We start from the raw sequence: 14,113 nt of genomic DNA, 5'->3' as shown, positions 1-14,113 counted from the left end.
TTTTGTGTGTGAACATGCAATTGAGAAATGTCTATATCATAATACATTAAAACATGTCATAAACAATTGTTTTCATTTTGTCAATTTAGGGTGTTGTGTAAGGTATGGAGACATTTTAAATGTAATGTAATTTTTATTAAGGTTATTTTGTTTGAAAAGGGGTGAATATTTTGACATGGCATTAAGGCAGTTTCATTTTAACTATTTCATCTAAACAATCTAGAGTTTATAGGATTGCAGTGCTATTTTATACGATATCTTAATCTCAACCCAAAATCCAACGTTTAGTTCAAATCTGAGGCCTGTTGAACTCAGTGGGCCCCACCGGTAAACTGTCAGGGTCACCCCTTCTAACAAGCAAGCAATTAGACAGGTGAACATAGCGCATCTACTGCCATTCAACAGAGACTGTTGTCGATGACGTTACTCTTGTGGGCCAACTCACTACATGTTTGCTTTCATGCTTTTGCTACCTTTGTGTTGTTACATTTGTCTTTTCAATCACAAAATACGGCCTCGTGTTATTGTCTAATAATCCGAGCTAGAGCTAGTCACAGTACAGTACATGAAACTGCTGAGCACAGCCTTGCTTGACTACTTAGCACTAGCTAGTCAAATTTTCTGTTGTCTAGATTATAGGCTACCTTGTCATTTGGTTAAATGTATTAAGCCAGCACCCCGATATGATAAAGCACTGTTAACTAGCTACCCCAAGTTTCTCTAGCGTTGCTAGATCCTAGCCTTGGCCAGGACGTCGAGTAGTAATCTAGTAGTTAGCCTGTACTACTAGCAAGCTACTACTAGTAGCATACAGTAGGCTACGTTCAACAAAATTCGAATCCCGATCAAACCGTAGAGCTAATGGCTACAGCTGACTGGTTGATTTAACTGACACGCGTTTTCACGACAGTTTGGCTAACATGTCTGTTTTTACATGTACCCATGACATTCTGTGGTCAGTTGTTATAACTTGACAATCCTCAGTCCTTATGTTTGGCTAGCTAGCACACGTTTGTCACCGCCATTTTGTGAAAAGCTGTTCTCCAAAGGAAGGGAACGTGTAATGGTCGAACGTAGTATAACACCATCATATAGCAATCCCCGATTTCTACTCGACAGTTACAGAAGTAGGGATCATGGGTATCTTCCGTCCGGCTCATTGAAATACAAGGCATTCCGTAAAAAAAATCTGCGAAACAAAATGGGTTACTACAGTTGTGTAAATAGTTGCCAACCGCATGCCAATCGCGAAGTTAAAATGTAAATAGTAGGCTATGTTAGTTATGATGAACTAAAGAGCTGGTCCTTAACATTTCCGTAGCATTTAACATGTTGCAAAGCACCCACTCTGTAGCCTACACTAATTATATTAATACCATTTGGACAAAATTAACATTAAGGTCCTTATATACCAATTGAGGTTTTATTACTGTTCTTCATTTGTAAAAAGGTATACTTGCGGCATACCTTACCCAATTAATTGACTTATTGTTAAGTTATCACAAACACATGTTGAACTTCTTCGTTTTGTTGATGTGTGCAAATGTTTGCAGGGTGTATTTAATGGTCTGAAGTTATTGAAAAGTTCCCCTCCCCCCATGGACATACGAAATTGTGTTATTTTTCAATGGGAGCTGTAAGTTATAGATGAGCCCTAAAAGAAACTATCTATTGTTCCAATAAAGCGCTCAGGACAGTGCAATTCCGCTGTGCCTAGTAGAGGGCGCTACATGTCAGTACGAGCTCGCGGCCTTTAGATCTTTTTGTCTGAGAACTGGATCCCGCTGCCGCTCTACAGTGTGTGCGATTGCTCGGAGCCGCGTCCGTAACACACTGTCAAACCACTCCAAACCAATACAATTGCTACCAAAATTATTCGCATTACATCCTTTACTATGGCGATTTTGGTTTCCCGTTAGAATCGGTCGTATTTCTCAATGATCGTTAGAACTTAGTGTGGGGAGAATTGGCTTGGTTTCTGTGTGCATCGGTCTTTATTAGCGAGCTGGCGCTCTTGCCATTAGATATTTCTTTAACTTTTTAAACACTCAGCTTCGCGAATGACTGAGCGCCGGCGGAGTATGGGATCCTTGGTGTCTTAGGAAGCAACCGAGTGGGGTTTTAACCGTTTTACATGCAAAAACAATGGCAAATTCGACGGGAAAAAATCTACCAGATCAGCGGAGGAAAGGGCTGGCGTTCCTGGATGAGCTGCGGCAATTTCACCAAAGCAGAGGGTGAGAATGGGGCATCTTTATTCCTTTGAAAATGCTAAAAACATAATTTGCATGGGACTTGCAATGGGATATGACTGTTACCGTAACATTGTTGCACATATTTTATGTTTTCTCTTTTCAGATCGCCGTTTAAAAAGGTACCTATCGTGGGTGGAAAAGAGCTGGACCTCAATGCTCTTTATATCAGAGTCGTTTCTTTAGGTGGATTTGCTAAGGTGAGTGGGGCTAAAAGTGGATTTTTCGCACTCGCGTTTTTTTCTGAATTGTGGAGTAGCCCACCACTCAACTGTCTTTGCACATCAGAGATTAGTCTCGAGGGTAAACGGTTGTAGAATATATAGGATTGGTTATGGCCTTGTGCTAGTTTGCTATCAATGCAATGTGGTGGCTTGTTGTGTATGATTTGAATTGAAAGTCCGTACGTTAGCGACTAGGTTTGAGTCAGCGTCGCTGGAGTAACTCAAAATTAGCGGGCACGTATACCATCGATTACTCGCTGAGTGCACGGGCGAGGTAATGAACATACTCGCCGGGAAAAGGTTTGTGTGTACATTTGAACAATACATTGGTAGTTTGTCCGCTCATCGCTCTGGCCATCGTTGGGTTCATGGTTGGAGACAGAATGTAGGCCTCACGCGGGCCTTTACTAAATACTGTAACTGTACAGAATGACCCCAAAGAAGACAGGTCGCAAGCTAACCTAGCTCCCATGGTAGTGCTAGATGGGGTAACTAGTGAGAGTTCCTACTGTGTCTGTGGTTGCGAATATTGTTGCCTCAAGCGTAGCCCCACTTCAGCTTGTTTGCACGCTAGTCATACCAGAAAACTAATGTTAGCTATCACTAGCTATATTGCTAATCGTAGCTAACTACCTAGCTGCTTGCTAAGCCACCTACAACCCATAGTTGTAGCTAGGTAGCTATTGTTTCTTGCCCTAAAGTAATCAAGCAGTACTATACTTTTATTGCGAATGCCACAATATGACTTGAACGGAATGAGAGGGTTTCTTATATTTTTTGAAGTATTCACATTTGAAAGCCTGTTATTTTTGAAAATTGTAGCTAAAACAAGTGTTAACACTAGGCTAGCTAACAAAGATTTTATTTCAGGTTTCTGACAAGAATCAGTGGTCTGAACTTGGAGAAGACTTCAACTTTCCAAGGAGTTGTTCCAATGCAGCATTTGCTTTAAAACAATACTACCTTAGGTAAGTAGCAGAGGAGCACACAGTCAGCATGTGGCAATGTTTACAACTCGTAAGCGCTAGCAGCACTGCACAGTTCAGTTTGAGTGATTGTTTAGAGCGTGTTACATTTCTGTAAAACTGAAGCCAAAGACAAGATTCATTACATACCCATGCTGAAGACTTATCTGCAGCGAAGCCATGTATATAGACGTGTCTATAGATATTTACATTAATGTATTTGTGCATTGCGTATTTTGTAACTTGAAATGTATAGGATTATAATTAGGAACTCACAGGTACTACAAATAAAATCAGGTGAGTTTTCAGTGCAGTTTCGGTAAAATAGGGTCTGCAGGTAGTCATTCTTTTTAGAATCTTACATTTGTTCACTTACTAAATGTTCTGCTTTGTCCCAGTTTTGTAACTGCAATCGAACAGACTTGGTTTAAAAGTTTTAGGCTGCCCTACCCCTTTTTATGTATAGTAGCTCGTCATGTTAATATTTACTTCATGGGTAGTCACCAACCCATGTTTCCTGTATATTGACTATCTTGCATGAATTGACCTATACAGATACAGAGCAATAAGTCAACATTAGGGACAGCAGTGTCTTCCTCAGTCTTTGATTTTGTATGGAAGAGATGAACTACTCATGTAATGTGGACAGAGTTTATTACGGCACTTTGATCGGTAGTAAACAGTTAGGACATCATTGGATAAATTAAGATGCACACAATAGTGCAAAGAAACAGATTATTGCAATTGAGTGGATAAAATATTTGCATTCTTAGCTAAAAGTGCAATTTTGCCAAACTAATGTGGATTAATTTGGTAATCTTGACTATATAGAGGAGTTATGCCACAACATTCTTCTTTTCTTGGGTTCTTGTGATATGTCATATATCCTAACCTAGTTATAATACCAACGGGGATGTCTAACTTGTCAGAGGTGGTAGGTTGTAGTACACCGAGGTCTTAAACAAGTTTGTTGGGACACTTTGAAAGCTGAATAATATGTAAAATGGTAATATGTCCTTATGGAGACGCATATAGCGTTATACAGTATCAAACATTGAAAAAATGGCCAGAGATCTACCATAAATGCTGTTCCAGACAACCGAAAGGTGTTGTACGGAAGTCTGACACATGCTCAGAGAAAACACATTGGATGCAGCATTAAGCTGTAGAAATGCCCAAATAATTACATATGTTGACTTAATGGTAAAACACAAGGGTTTTAATTGGTCTAATCTTTACTGATTACACTTTACGGACCAAGAACAGCAGAGTGAAGACATGACCAATGCAATGCTTTACCTCCTTGCATAATTGTTTTTTATCCACTGTAGCAACTTTACATTATTGAAAGAAAATATAAGCTTAATGCCTAAACTTAAGGTAAGACCATCATAATGAGACAAGCAATCATTTTATTTATTTCTCCCACTCTTTAGAGATCAGTTTTTCCTGTGGTACTTGATATCCTCACAACAACGGATATTAATATTCAGTGAATTAAATAGAATTATCATTCTTGCACTTTATCTTCATTGAACTTATTAGTGGTCCCAGATGATAGTTCAGATGGAATTGTGCCTGATATAAGTTGTGAGAACAGATTTGGTATGTGAAAAACAATGATGTAGGGCTTGAAATGATGCTCCCAAAATTCTTTGACCTCAAAATATAGAACATTTGTGCAAGTGCAAATAATTGTTATGGTGCAACCTGTTAATTTTTGTTTTTACAAAATGCTTGCTATTAGGCCAACTATACAGTATGTGACTCCTGTGAGCTGCTACAGAGACCGGTCCACCGTTCTAACCCATTTTTTTTAACTTAATCTTTACTCTTCTAATGCGGAAGGTTAATATTAGCCGTCAGTCACTGCACTCCGTTGTCACGTGACAAGGAGCTAACTAGCGCGCCAAATAAATCCAGGGCTCGATTGTCACGCATTCACCATGTTTTTTGTTACAGTTTTAGTTGCGGTGCTCCTTAATATTCAGTGGGTTCTCCTAAATTATTGCTTGTGCTCCTAACTTTTCAAAGTTGGGAGCACCAGTGCCACCAAGTAAAAAAAGTTAATTTCAAACCCTGTGATGCCATTGCTGGGTCCAGCCACCGAGTCCTGGAGAGTAGTCACTTTTTGATAATAAATAAGTAATAAGTAATTACAAAGCTGTGACTCAGTTGAGGATTTACATGGACGATAGATTAGGGTAAATCTGTTTGTATAAGGATAATACAGAAGACACTCTAAAATCATGGGAAGACATCTCAAAACTAAATAAAATCACCCATAACAAAAGTCACATGAGTTGATTGAAGTGTAGCTCTTTTCCTAATATAAGGATAATCAGCTGTTTGAACTTCACTGCTTTTAGCAACCCGTATACTTTGGTATTTTGATAAATGTGCCATGTCGCATATTTATTCCCATTCCTATGCAGGGAATATCCATACAAGGTGTGGATATCTGCTGTGGAGACACATTAACAAATGCTATGTATATTTACCACAGTGTTTCTAATATGAACTATTCAGTGAGATTGACTGTAGATATTATTGTACTATTGGGTGGCATACACTTAGTCGGCAGCTAGTTTGTGACTATCTTAATTCCCAAGTGATCATGAAACCCTGTGAACAAACTTCTAGCATGTAAATCACCTGACAATCTGGTGGGTAAAGGTGGTCAACCGTCACCAACTTGATTGCCAGGCTTTTGTTTTTAAGGAGTAAGCAAAATACTTGTGTTCATAAATGCTCCATGCTGGTCTATCTAGTTATGGCCTCCCTGGTTATGGCTACCTGCATTGATAGTCTGGATACCCAAACCCTTACCATAGAATTCTTCTTCTGAATTTGCACATTTGTTGCCTCCACAGCCCACAAGCAGGGTGTCTGATGCTAGCTTGTGAGGTGATTTCTGGAAATGTGTAGACATGTAGAAGGACAAGCGAATGTATTTTTGGTTTGTAAAAAAATGCTTGTCAGGAATATTTTTCATATACACAACCCCTTTTGGAGGTATTCATTGGCTACATATTACATTTACACTTTTACATGAGTTTTAAAAGTATCTCTAAAGATCTTAGTGATACTGTGTAAATCCTTGATTTAAATATATCCTTGTCTACTTGTCAGATTTGTTTGTAAAAATAAATAAATTAACAATGGTTTTAACAGTATTTTTAGTTTGAAAACAATTATGCAATTTGTACTGGTTTAAATAATGGCATTCAAGTACAGCAGCATTTTTATATACGAGTACCCTTTTTCAGTGCTTTAGTCAAGAGAATTCTGACTCCATGAAATGCCATCAATTTTATTTGCTCTGGCAGAGATGGGTCTGGCCTCCCACCCATTCAAACTGATTTCAACTCAGCCTGGGTAGTGCCGGGCCAATCACAACAGGATTATTCTTTGTGGGGGCGGGTTCGATCTGACAACTCAACAGTGGAGTGCTGTTGAGACATTTTAGTAAACAACGCCGTTTACGTTTAGTTGCTCTAATTGGTTATTTCTATCCAATTGCGACAATTTGGTCTGTATCCATAATGCTCCATGGAAATTGAAAATGAACAAAGAGGTTCCAGACAAAAATGCATAATTTGTGAATTGGTCTGGCGATGCCATACTAATCATTCCCTAATATCTACATGTACATCTCATTCTGAATAAGGATACAGTGATGACCAGTTCATACAAAAATACACAAGGAACACAAATAATGCATTTTCATATTTTCTATTGATGCCTTGTATTTTCAAAGACTAATAGATAGACTAATGCATTCTGCAGAGAAGGGAGACTGGCGTTGGTCACTGTTTGGAATGGAAGGGAGAAAACAGGGCGTATATTGCTATAAACTACGCTATAGACCAATTATCACCCTACGTCACACGATTGTCAAGGAGGCTCAACTGCGCATGTCTGTTGCAAAAGACAAACTTCTCCCGGGGTCTATTTCACTTGGAGTTTCGATCAGGTCATCATATCTCTGGCCACCGGATTGCAGGGCTTGAAATTAACTTTGAGGCATTTGTCTTTTGGACAAGTACATTTATGTTTCACTTGTCTATGCACAAAAGTCACTTGACCCCCAATACCGTTAAATAGCCTGACTAAGTGATCGGGCAAAACTAGGCTGGCTTGGGCAAAACTAGCCTGGCTAACGGAGGTCGCTTTCTCAGGGAAATGATGAATGAAAGAGGTTGGGTTAAAGAAATCCGAGATGCTGGCTAGCAGGCTCGTATCTACTATAGGCAGTCCTCCCACACTTTTCTGGTGTAGAATGGAGTGAAATACAACATTGTGCACACTGTCAGTGAGCAACCCGAGTGACTGATGCTAACGTCAAAACGGGGACACAGTCTCACTCAGATTGCCAGTTTTAAACAAATCACAAAAGTAATCGGACCAGCTGGCTAAAAGCAGAATTCCCATATCTCTTGAAAGCAGCCCTGCTCAAAATTTTTGAAGTACAATTGACTGTAAAACTGTAAAATTATGAAATTTGTAACATGACGTGAAGACATTGCTGCCGCCCGACTATGCGGTCTACCGTGCAACATTCTCACTCAAATTTCAAGACTTTCGTGATCCAAATCAAAATTCTGATGTGACAGATCACTGGGGAATCGCTTTCTCTCTTAAAGGCTCTCCTCCTCGACCTTTTTAAATCTAACTATTTGTATGATCCGTGTGGTCCTTTTGCCGTTTTAAATGCTACCCTTTCCCGGTTTTCTGCAACCACATTGTGCGCGCATCCCGAATGTTTACATACAAATAACTACGTCATCAATAGACCAATTAAGGTGGCAGGCGTGTGTTGCTTAGGCGGCCGCTTAAACCGAAAAGTGCTGCAGGAAATCCTGTACTTTAGACCATGTGTGTATTTTAAAGTTTGTAGAATAACAAATGTAAGAATTTAGACTGTAAGCTTCAAAATAATCAACAATGCTGTACCTTATTTGTATTTGGAATTTGGATTTTTTATAATGTTGTTTACAATTAAAATGTAGATTACAATAAAAAGGTGTATCCAGTAGGTGTTACCAATATTCTATTCATCTTATTCTTACCAGCCTAGATACAAAATGCAGTCTACACACCCTAATTCTGCTCTTTGTATGCCTCTCCTAATTTATACTTTGCAGCTCTCATGACCTCTTGTCTTGAGAGACTGTTCATTCAACTTTTCTTTTTCTTGTTTGACCAGCAGAGGGCATCCAAACTTTACGAGTAAGCAGGCTGGCCACTCAAGAGTGGCACTCTTGTACACTTGATCCAGCCGACCTAAAATGACATCAGTTAAATACATCTTCTTAAAATTAAAGTAGACAATATTTTGCATCTGTAAACTGTAATACAATTTCTCATGCAATTGTCCCATAATTGAGTTAATAGGCCCATATTTGAATTATAATGATAAATAGAGAATTGACTAACTGTCTGCCAAATTTAAAAGTGAAAAAACAACCCAAAATCATTGCGTTTGTGGTGCTTTCCTGGTGACCCTGGTTAACAATGATTAAGATATGCAGAAAGGCTATACACAAGCAGCTGCTACCCCGACCAACTCCTTCCTCTCCCTGCTGCCCATGCCCAGACAGCATTTGATGACGGTGCATAGTGCCTGGTTGGTGCATCTCCAAATGAAGGCTAAGTGTATTTATAGTGCAGTGTGTCACAGTGCGAAATGGGGATTACCCTGGCCACGGTGAACCAATGGGCCTCCATTCAGAAATGGGCTCACTTGGTGACTCACTGCAGCAACTGTGCTTGGCAATGACTTTCAACACTACTACTGATCAGGTGTGTGTGCGTGTGCGTGTGTGTGTGTGTGAACTAGGTTTTCTAATAGTTCTAAATGTTTATTTTTGTGGATGCCTAATGAGAAGCTAAACTTTATCATATATACATTTTCACTATTTCCAACCAAATTTACTGTTAATATTTAGTGTGTAATCGCCATTAATTATTTTATCAATTGAACAACCTCCAAAATTGGCAAAATGAGTGGAGTTGTTTGGCTCAGCTCTAATCTATTGTGACTGACCTGCAGAATTTGCAGACCTCTTGTTTGTTCACTCTGAGAATAAATGTCCTTGTTTTCAGATATTTAGAGAAGTATGAAAAGGTCCATCACTTTGGTGAGGATGATGAAGAGGTGCAGCCAGGAAATCCTAAACCATCTCTTCCAATTGGTGCAATTCCTTGCTCCTATAACTACCAGCAACACACTGTATCGGGTAAGTTTCAATCGCTCTTGCCATTTGCTCTCTTTATATATTATAGTCAAACTATAATAATACTAGAATTAACTATAAACTATTATATTGGTAATTTGTAAAACCTATATAATTGACTTTTGAATGGAATTTATTGACCTTTGACAAGAAATCCGACTTTCCACATGGAAAATTATCTGGCACAAGGCTTAACCGAATTGTCATTGTAATGTTAAACTGGTATACATAGGAATGGAACAATGACTTCATAAATTGACCACAGTGACACTGTACAGCTTATTGTCGACTTAAGTCATACAATGCAACTTTATAAAGCTGTTAATGCATAGACAGTTGGGATGGTAAGATTCACAAATTCACATTGGTGCACCGGCATAAAAGTACACGTTTCTATTGCCCAATGTAAAAAAGTATGCTCTGAATACAGTGTGGGATCAACTTGAGAGGCACTGTTTCTAATGTCTTTTGCATTTGTAAAATAATTTGTCTCGTAATTTTTTCATTGTTAATAGAGGACCTATGATTTTATTATTTAGAAATGTAACCAATAATTTGCAACCCTCCATTTTGTATGAAGATTGATTCCTCCTCTTTAAACAGTTTCTCAAGTATGCGCTCTCATTCCCACAGCTGTCAGTGGCTAATCCTCGTAAAATCTCTGGCGAGTTGGAGGCGTGCGGGCGAGTCACAGATTGTCATGGTGGTAGAGCCACCCGTTCCATTGAATTGCTATGAAATCAAATGTTTGCAGACAGTTCAGATTTTTCAAGGGAGACAGACAATTTGACAAAAAATGCTGATCTGCTATAAAGTACACTGGGAGCATAACTAACATATTTGCACACCAGATTACTTTTTATTGTTCACATAGAAACTGCTTGCTGCTAAGCCTACCTGCTCAAAGTGTATACTACTTCTGCTGGCATTAGTTACTGCACATTGCACAATGATTTAATGTTAATTGTGGGCATCCTTAAAAGGGGTCATTGATTGCAGAACCAAATTTACCTTGTCACGGTTGAATAACGACGGTTCACTGGGTAAAATGGACATACAGTGAACTTCAAAGTCCATTGACACCTCTTTCCTTTGCAAATCTCACAATTAAAAAATGTAGCTGTAAAACTGACGTCAGTTCGGTGGCTCCACCTTTTTTGGCTCTGTTGTGTACCTTGGTCACGCCCCAAAATTTGCTGCGTGCTGCTCTGTGTACTTCCACAGAATTACAAAGAAGAACGTTTTTCTAGCATATTAAAAATGGACTATGGTGGTAAATGCAGCGTTCCCGGCTATACAGGGAGTGCTGACCATTTTCAGAGTCTTCCTAAGTAACCAAACATTCGACGGGCTGTGATGTTTGTCTATGAGAAGATCCCTGTGAAGTTAGACCCTCAATTACACATCTGCTCGAACCATTTCACCGAGGACAATTTTGAAAACCTGGGACAATGTAAAGCAGGATTTGCTACAGGGGCAGTTTTAGGCACGGGCAGACCGGGCAGCCGACCGGGGCGGCACTTTTTCATGTCACGTGGGGGGCGGGGCGCACGAGCATTTAAAAAAATAGATAAGATAAGAAGAAAACCATTGTTGTCTGCCCATCTCTTAATGGGCAGACAACAGCTTAGACACAGGTAGTTTTATAGACTAATTGGTCCTCCCATCCAGTTTTTATTTAGCATTTTCCAATTTGTCATTATTCAATTTCCACCAAGGAGTGGGAATTTGATAATGCCAAAAGTTACGGCAGATTAACTTTCATATTGACTGTGTTCCCAAATAATTAGGGAACACATATGTGTAAGAACGTACCAACAGGAAATTGTAGGATTTCAAATAGACTACCAATACCTGACAACTGTGCAAATTGACTCATATACTCAGGAAAGCAAGAGAGCATCACATGGATACATTACATTTACTCATTTAGCAGACACTCTTATCCAGAGCAACTTACACAGGGACATTCCCCCGCAAGTAGGGTGAAGTGCCTTGCCCAAGGACACAACGTAATTTTCACGGTCGGGAATCGAACCGGCAACCCTCTGGTTTCCTAACCGCTCAGCCATCTGACCCCCCAATTAAATTGTACCCAGTTATGTTCATCTTAAGTTATACACAGAAAATGTGGGATGTGGGTGATTACAGTTATGCATTGGCTATTAAAGGTGCATGCAAGGACCGTATTTTCCGGACTATACGTCGCTCCGGAGTATAAATTGCATCAGTCAAAAAATGCGTCATGAATATGAATAAAACATGTCACACTAGACCAGTGGTTCTCAACCTTTTTCAGTGATGTACCCCTTGTGAAATATTTCTTCAACCAAGTACCCCCTAACCAGCGCAGAGCATTTTTGATTGAAAAAAAATACGCCCCCTTATATGCCACCACAGCTGCCCTGCCCCTAATGCAGACCTGCGAACGCAGACATTTAACCTACATATGGCCCATACAAAACAGAACATTTTTGGAACATTCTGAAGAGCTGTATAATAACTATTTTTAAAGGATTTTTGAATGGATGCTAACCTTAAAAATCTCACGTACCCCCTGGACTGCCTTCACGTACCCCTGGTTGAGAACCAGTGCACTAGATTATGTCGCATTTATTTTGAAATGTATTTCACAAAATCCAAGACCATACATTTAATCTGGAAAGGCAAATTATTCAACTAATACTCACAATAGCACACAGAACAACAAGCTGAATAGGTGTCCGGTATGTTAACGTAACACATTAACAGTTATTCAGCTACACAATAGCATATAAAACATGGGAGTCTGAATAGGCCAAATTATCATAAGCTAATGAGTCCAACAAGCAAGTTAGTAAGCAACCGGTAAGATAGTTCACCAAGCTCCCGATCTCATTCCACATCACTGAATCCGTTGAACTCGTTGGTTCATGTCTGTCAGTATGAATTAACATTTTAAAACATGTTCAATAATACATGTTTTGATATATAAGTTGCACCTGACTAAGTTGCAGGACCAGCTAAACTATGAAGAAAAGTGTGACTTATTAGCCTGGCTGCCAGCCCAACTTCTCCCCGCCCACAAAAAAGGTGGTCGGGAAGTTGGGTCTGGAGGGTCTCGTATTGGGAAACAACTACAGAAAAACAGAATCTGGGCGTACCAATGAAATTGCCAGGGCGGGCTTTATACGATGATGGACAGATGATCAACAGTAACATAATCACCCACGTCACAAAAGAGCGCTTAAGTTGAATTTGTTTTGAACAAACAACATATTACGTTGCTCTGATTGGTTGTAGGTCTATCCAATTGAGCGAAAAGGCATTTGTTTTCCAGGCTCGTTTGAAACACGCCCCGTAGTCAAAGCCCAACGGAGAGTTCTCAGACTCATATTCTGACTAGAATTATGAGTATGACAACGTCAGGCTAGTGACTTATAGTCTGGAAAATATGGTAAAATGATATTATAGCCCTATATTACCCCATTCCAGTAATGTAAACGCTAATCATTGTTTAATGTTTTACATTCTGACAAACATTTGATGTTTTGTCTCTTGTCAACAGACTATCTCCGCCAAAGCTATGGACTGTCCACAGAGTTTGCACCAACATGTGACTACAACAAACTGGTGCTCTCTCTCCTGTCTGGACTGCCCAATGAAGTGGACTTTGCGGTCAATGTTTGCACTCTACTCTCCAATGAGAGCAAGCATGCCATGCAACTGGAGAAAGATCCCAAACTCATCACATTGTTGCTGGCACATGCAGGGGTTTTTGATGATTGTAAGTATTTACTATGACCCTTTAATTGCATTATTCAGTTTACTTAAAAACTTTTACCTGTTAACAATGAACTTAAATGTTAGGTTCTAATCGTTAACAGGTTTAAAGATGTATTTATCAAAATATATAACTGAAAAATATAGCTTCATCATTCTTGTCAAATCCCATTCTTGTAAAAAGTTTCTAATGTGATCTAAGTATGGATAATTAAAAGTGTGTGTCACTGCATCTTAGTATGTATGGCAGGGAGAAATGCTTGCGTTAACGGTTTCTGTATGTCTTTTCAGCATTAGGTACTTTCTCAGCTGTATTTGGAATGGACTGGAAGGAGAAAACTACACGTGACTTTGTGAAGGTAAAGTTGACAATGGCCCTCCTGTGGGGTCCTAATACAGGGTGGCCGCGGGTCCTTAAAAAGTCTTAAGTCTATAATCACTTTTACAAAAAATAAGGCCTTAACCTTTAGAGGTTCTAAATATTACCGACGCTGCCACCAGAGTGAGTTATTTTTTCAAAACGAAAGCTAGCTAGATTTAGTTAGCTTCCGTTACCTAGCAACCTAGCATAATAATTTGTTTATAACTGTAGACACCCTGTAATAGTTCAAGCATGTGGCTTGTTTCTAAGGATGCACCGAATCCAAAAAAAGAAAAGGCAACGTTATGCC

At 39.3% G+C, this 14,113-nt stretch overlaps 1 protein-coding gene across 3 annotated transcripts in view; it reads left to right on the top strand.

The window, feature by feature from the left end:
• The first annotated feature begins 1,740 nt into the window (after positions 1–1,740).
• Positions 1,741–14,113, top strand: part of arid2 (AT-rich interactive domain 2) — a 52,789-nt gene continuing 40,416 nt past the window's right edge. For 2 of the 3 annotated variants that reach the window (XM_084701343.1, XM_084701342.1), the window contains exons 1-6: positions 1,741–2,237; positions 2,359–2,452; positions 3,347–3,444; positions 9,550–9,683; positions 13,228–13,446; positions 13,734–13,801. In XM_084701343.1, coding sequence (XP_084557469.1) covers positions 2,146–2,237; positions 2,359–2,452; positions 3,347–3,444; positions 9,550–9,683; positions 13,228–13,446; positions 13,734–13,801 — 705 coding nt within the window. In that variant the 5' untranslated portion in view covers positions 1,741–2,145. Of the gene's footprint in view, positions 2,238–2,358; positions 2,453–2,829; positions 2,965–3,346; positions 3,445–9,549; positions 9,684–13,227; positions 13,447–13,733; positions 13,802–14,113 lie in introns of those variants that run through there. The other variant, XM_084701344.1, reaches the window with a different exon arrangement.

The sequence above is a fragment of the Hypomesus nipponensis genome, chromosome 7 (genome assembly GCF_054491055.1).
Source record: "Hypomesus nipponensis isolate SF chromosome 7, ASM5449105v1, whole genome shotgun sequence".
Classification (NCBI taxonomy): domain Eukaryota; kingdom Metazoa; phylum Chordata; class Actinopteri; order Osmeriformes; family Osmeridae; genus Hypomesus; species Hypomesus nipponensis.
Note: the sequence above shows the minus strand (reverse complement) of the source record. Positions and strands in the feature narration are given on the sequence as shown.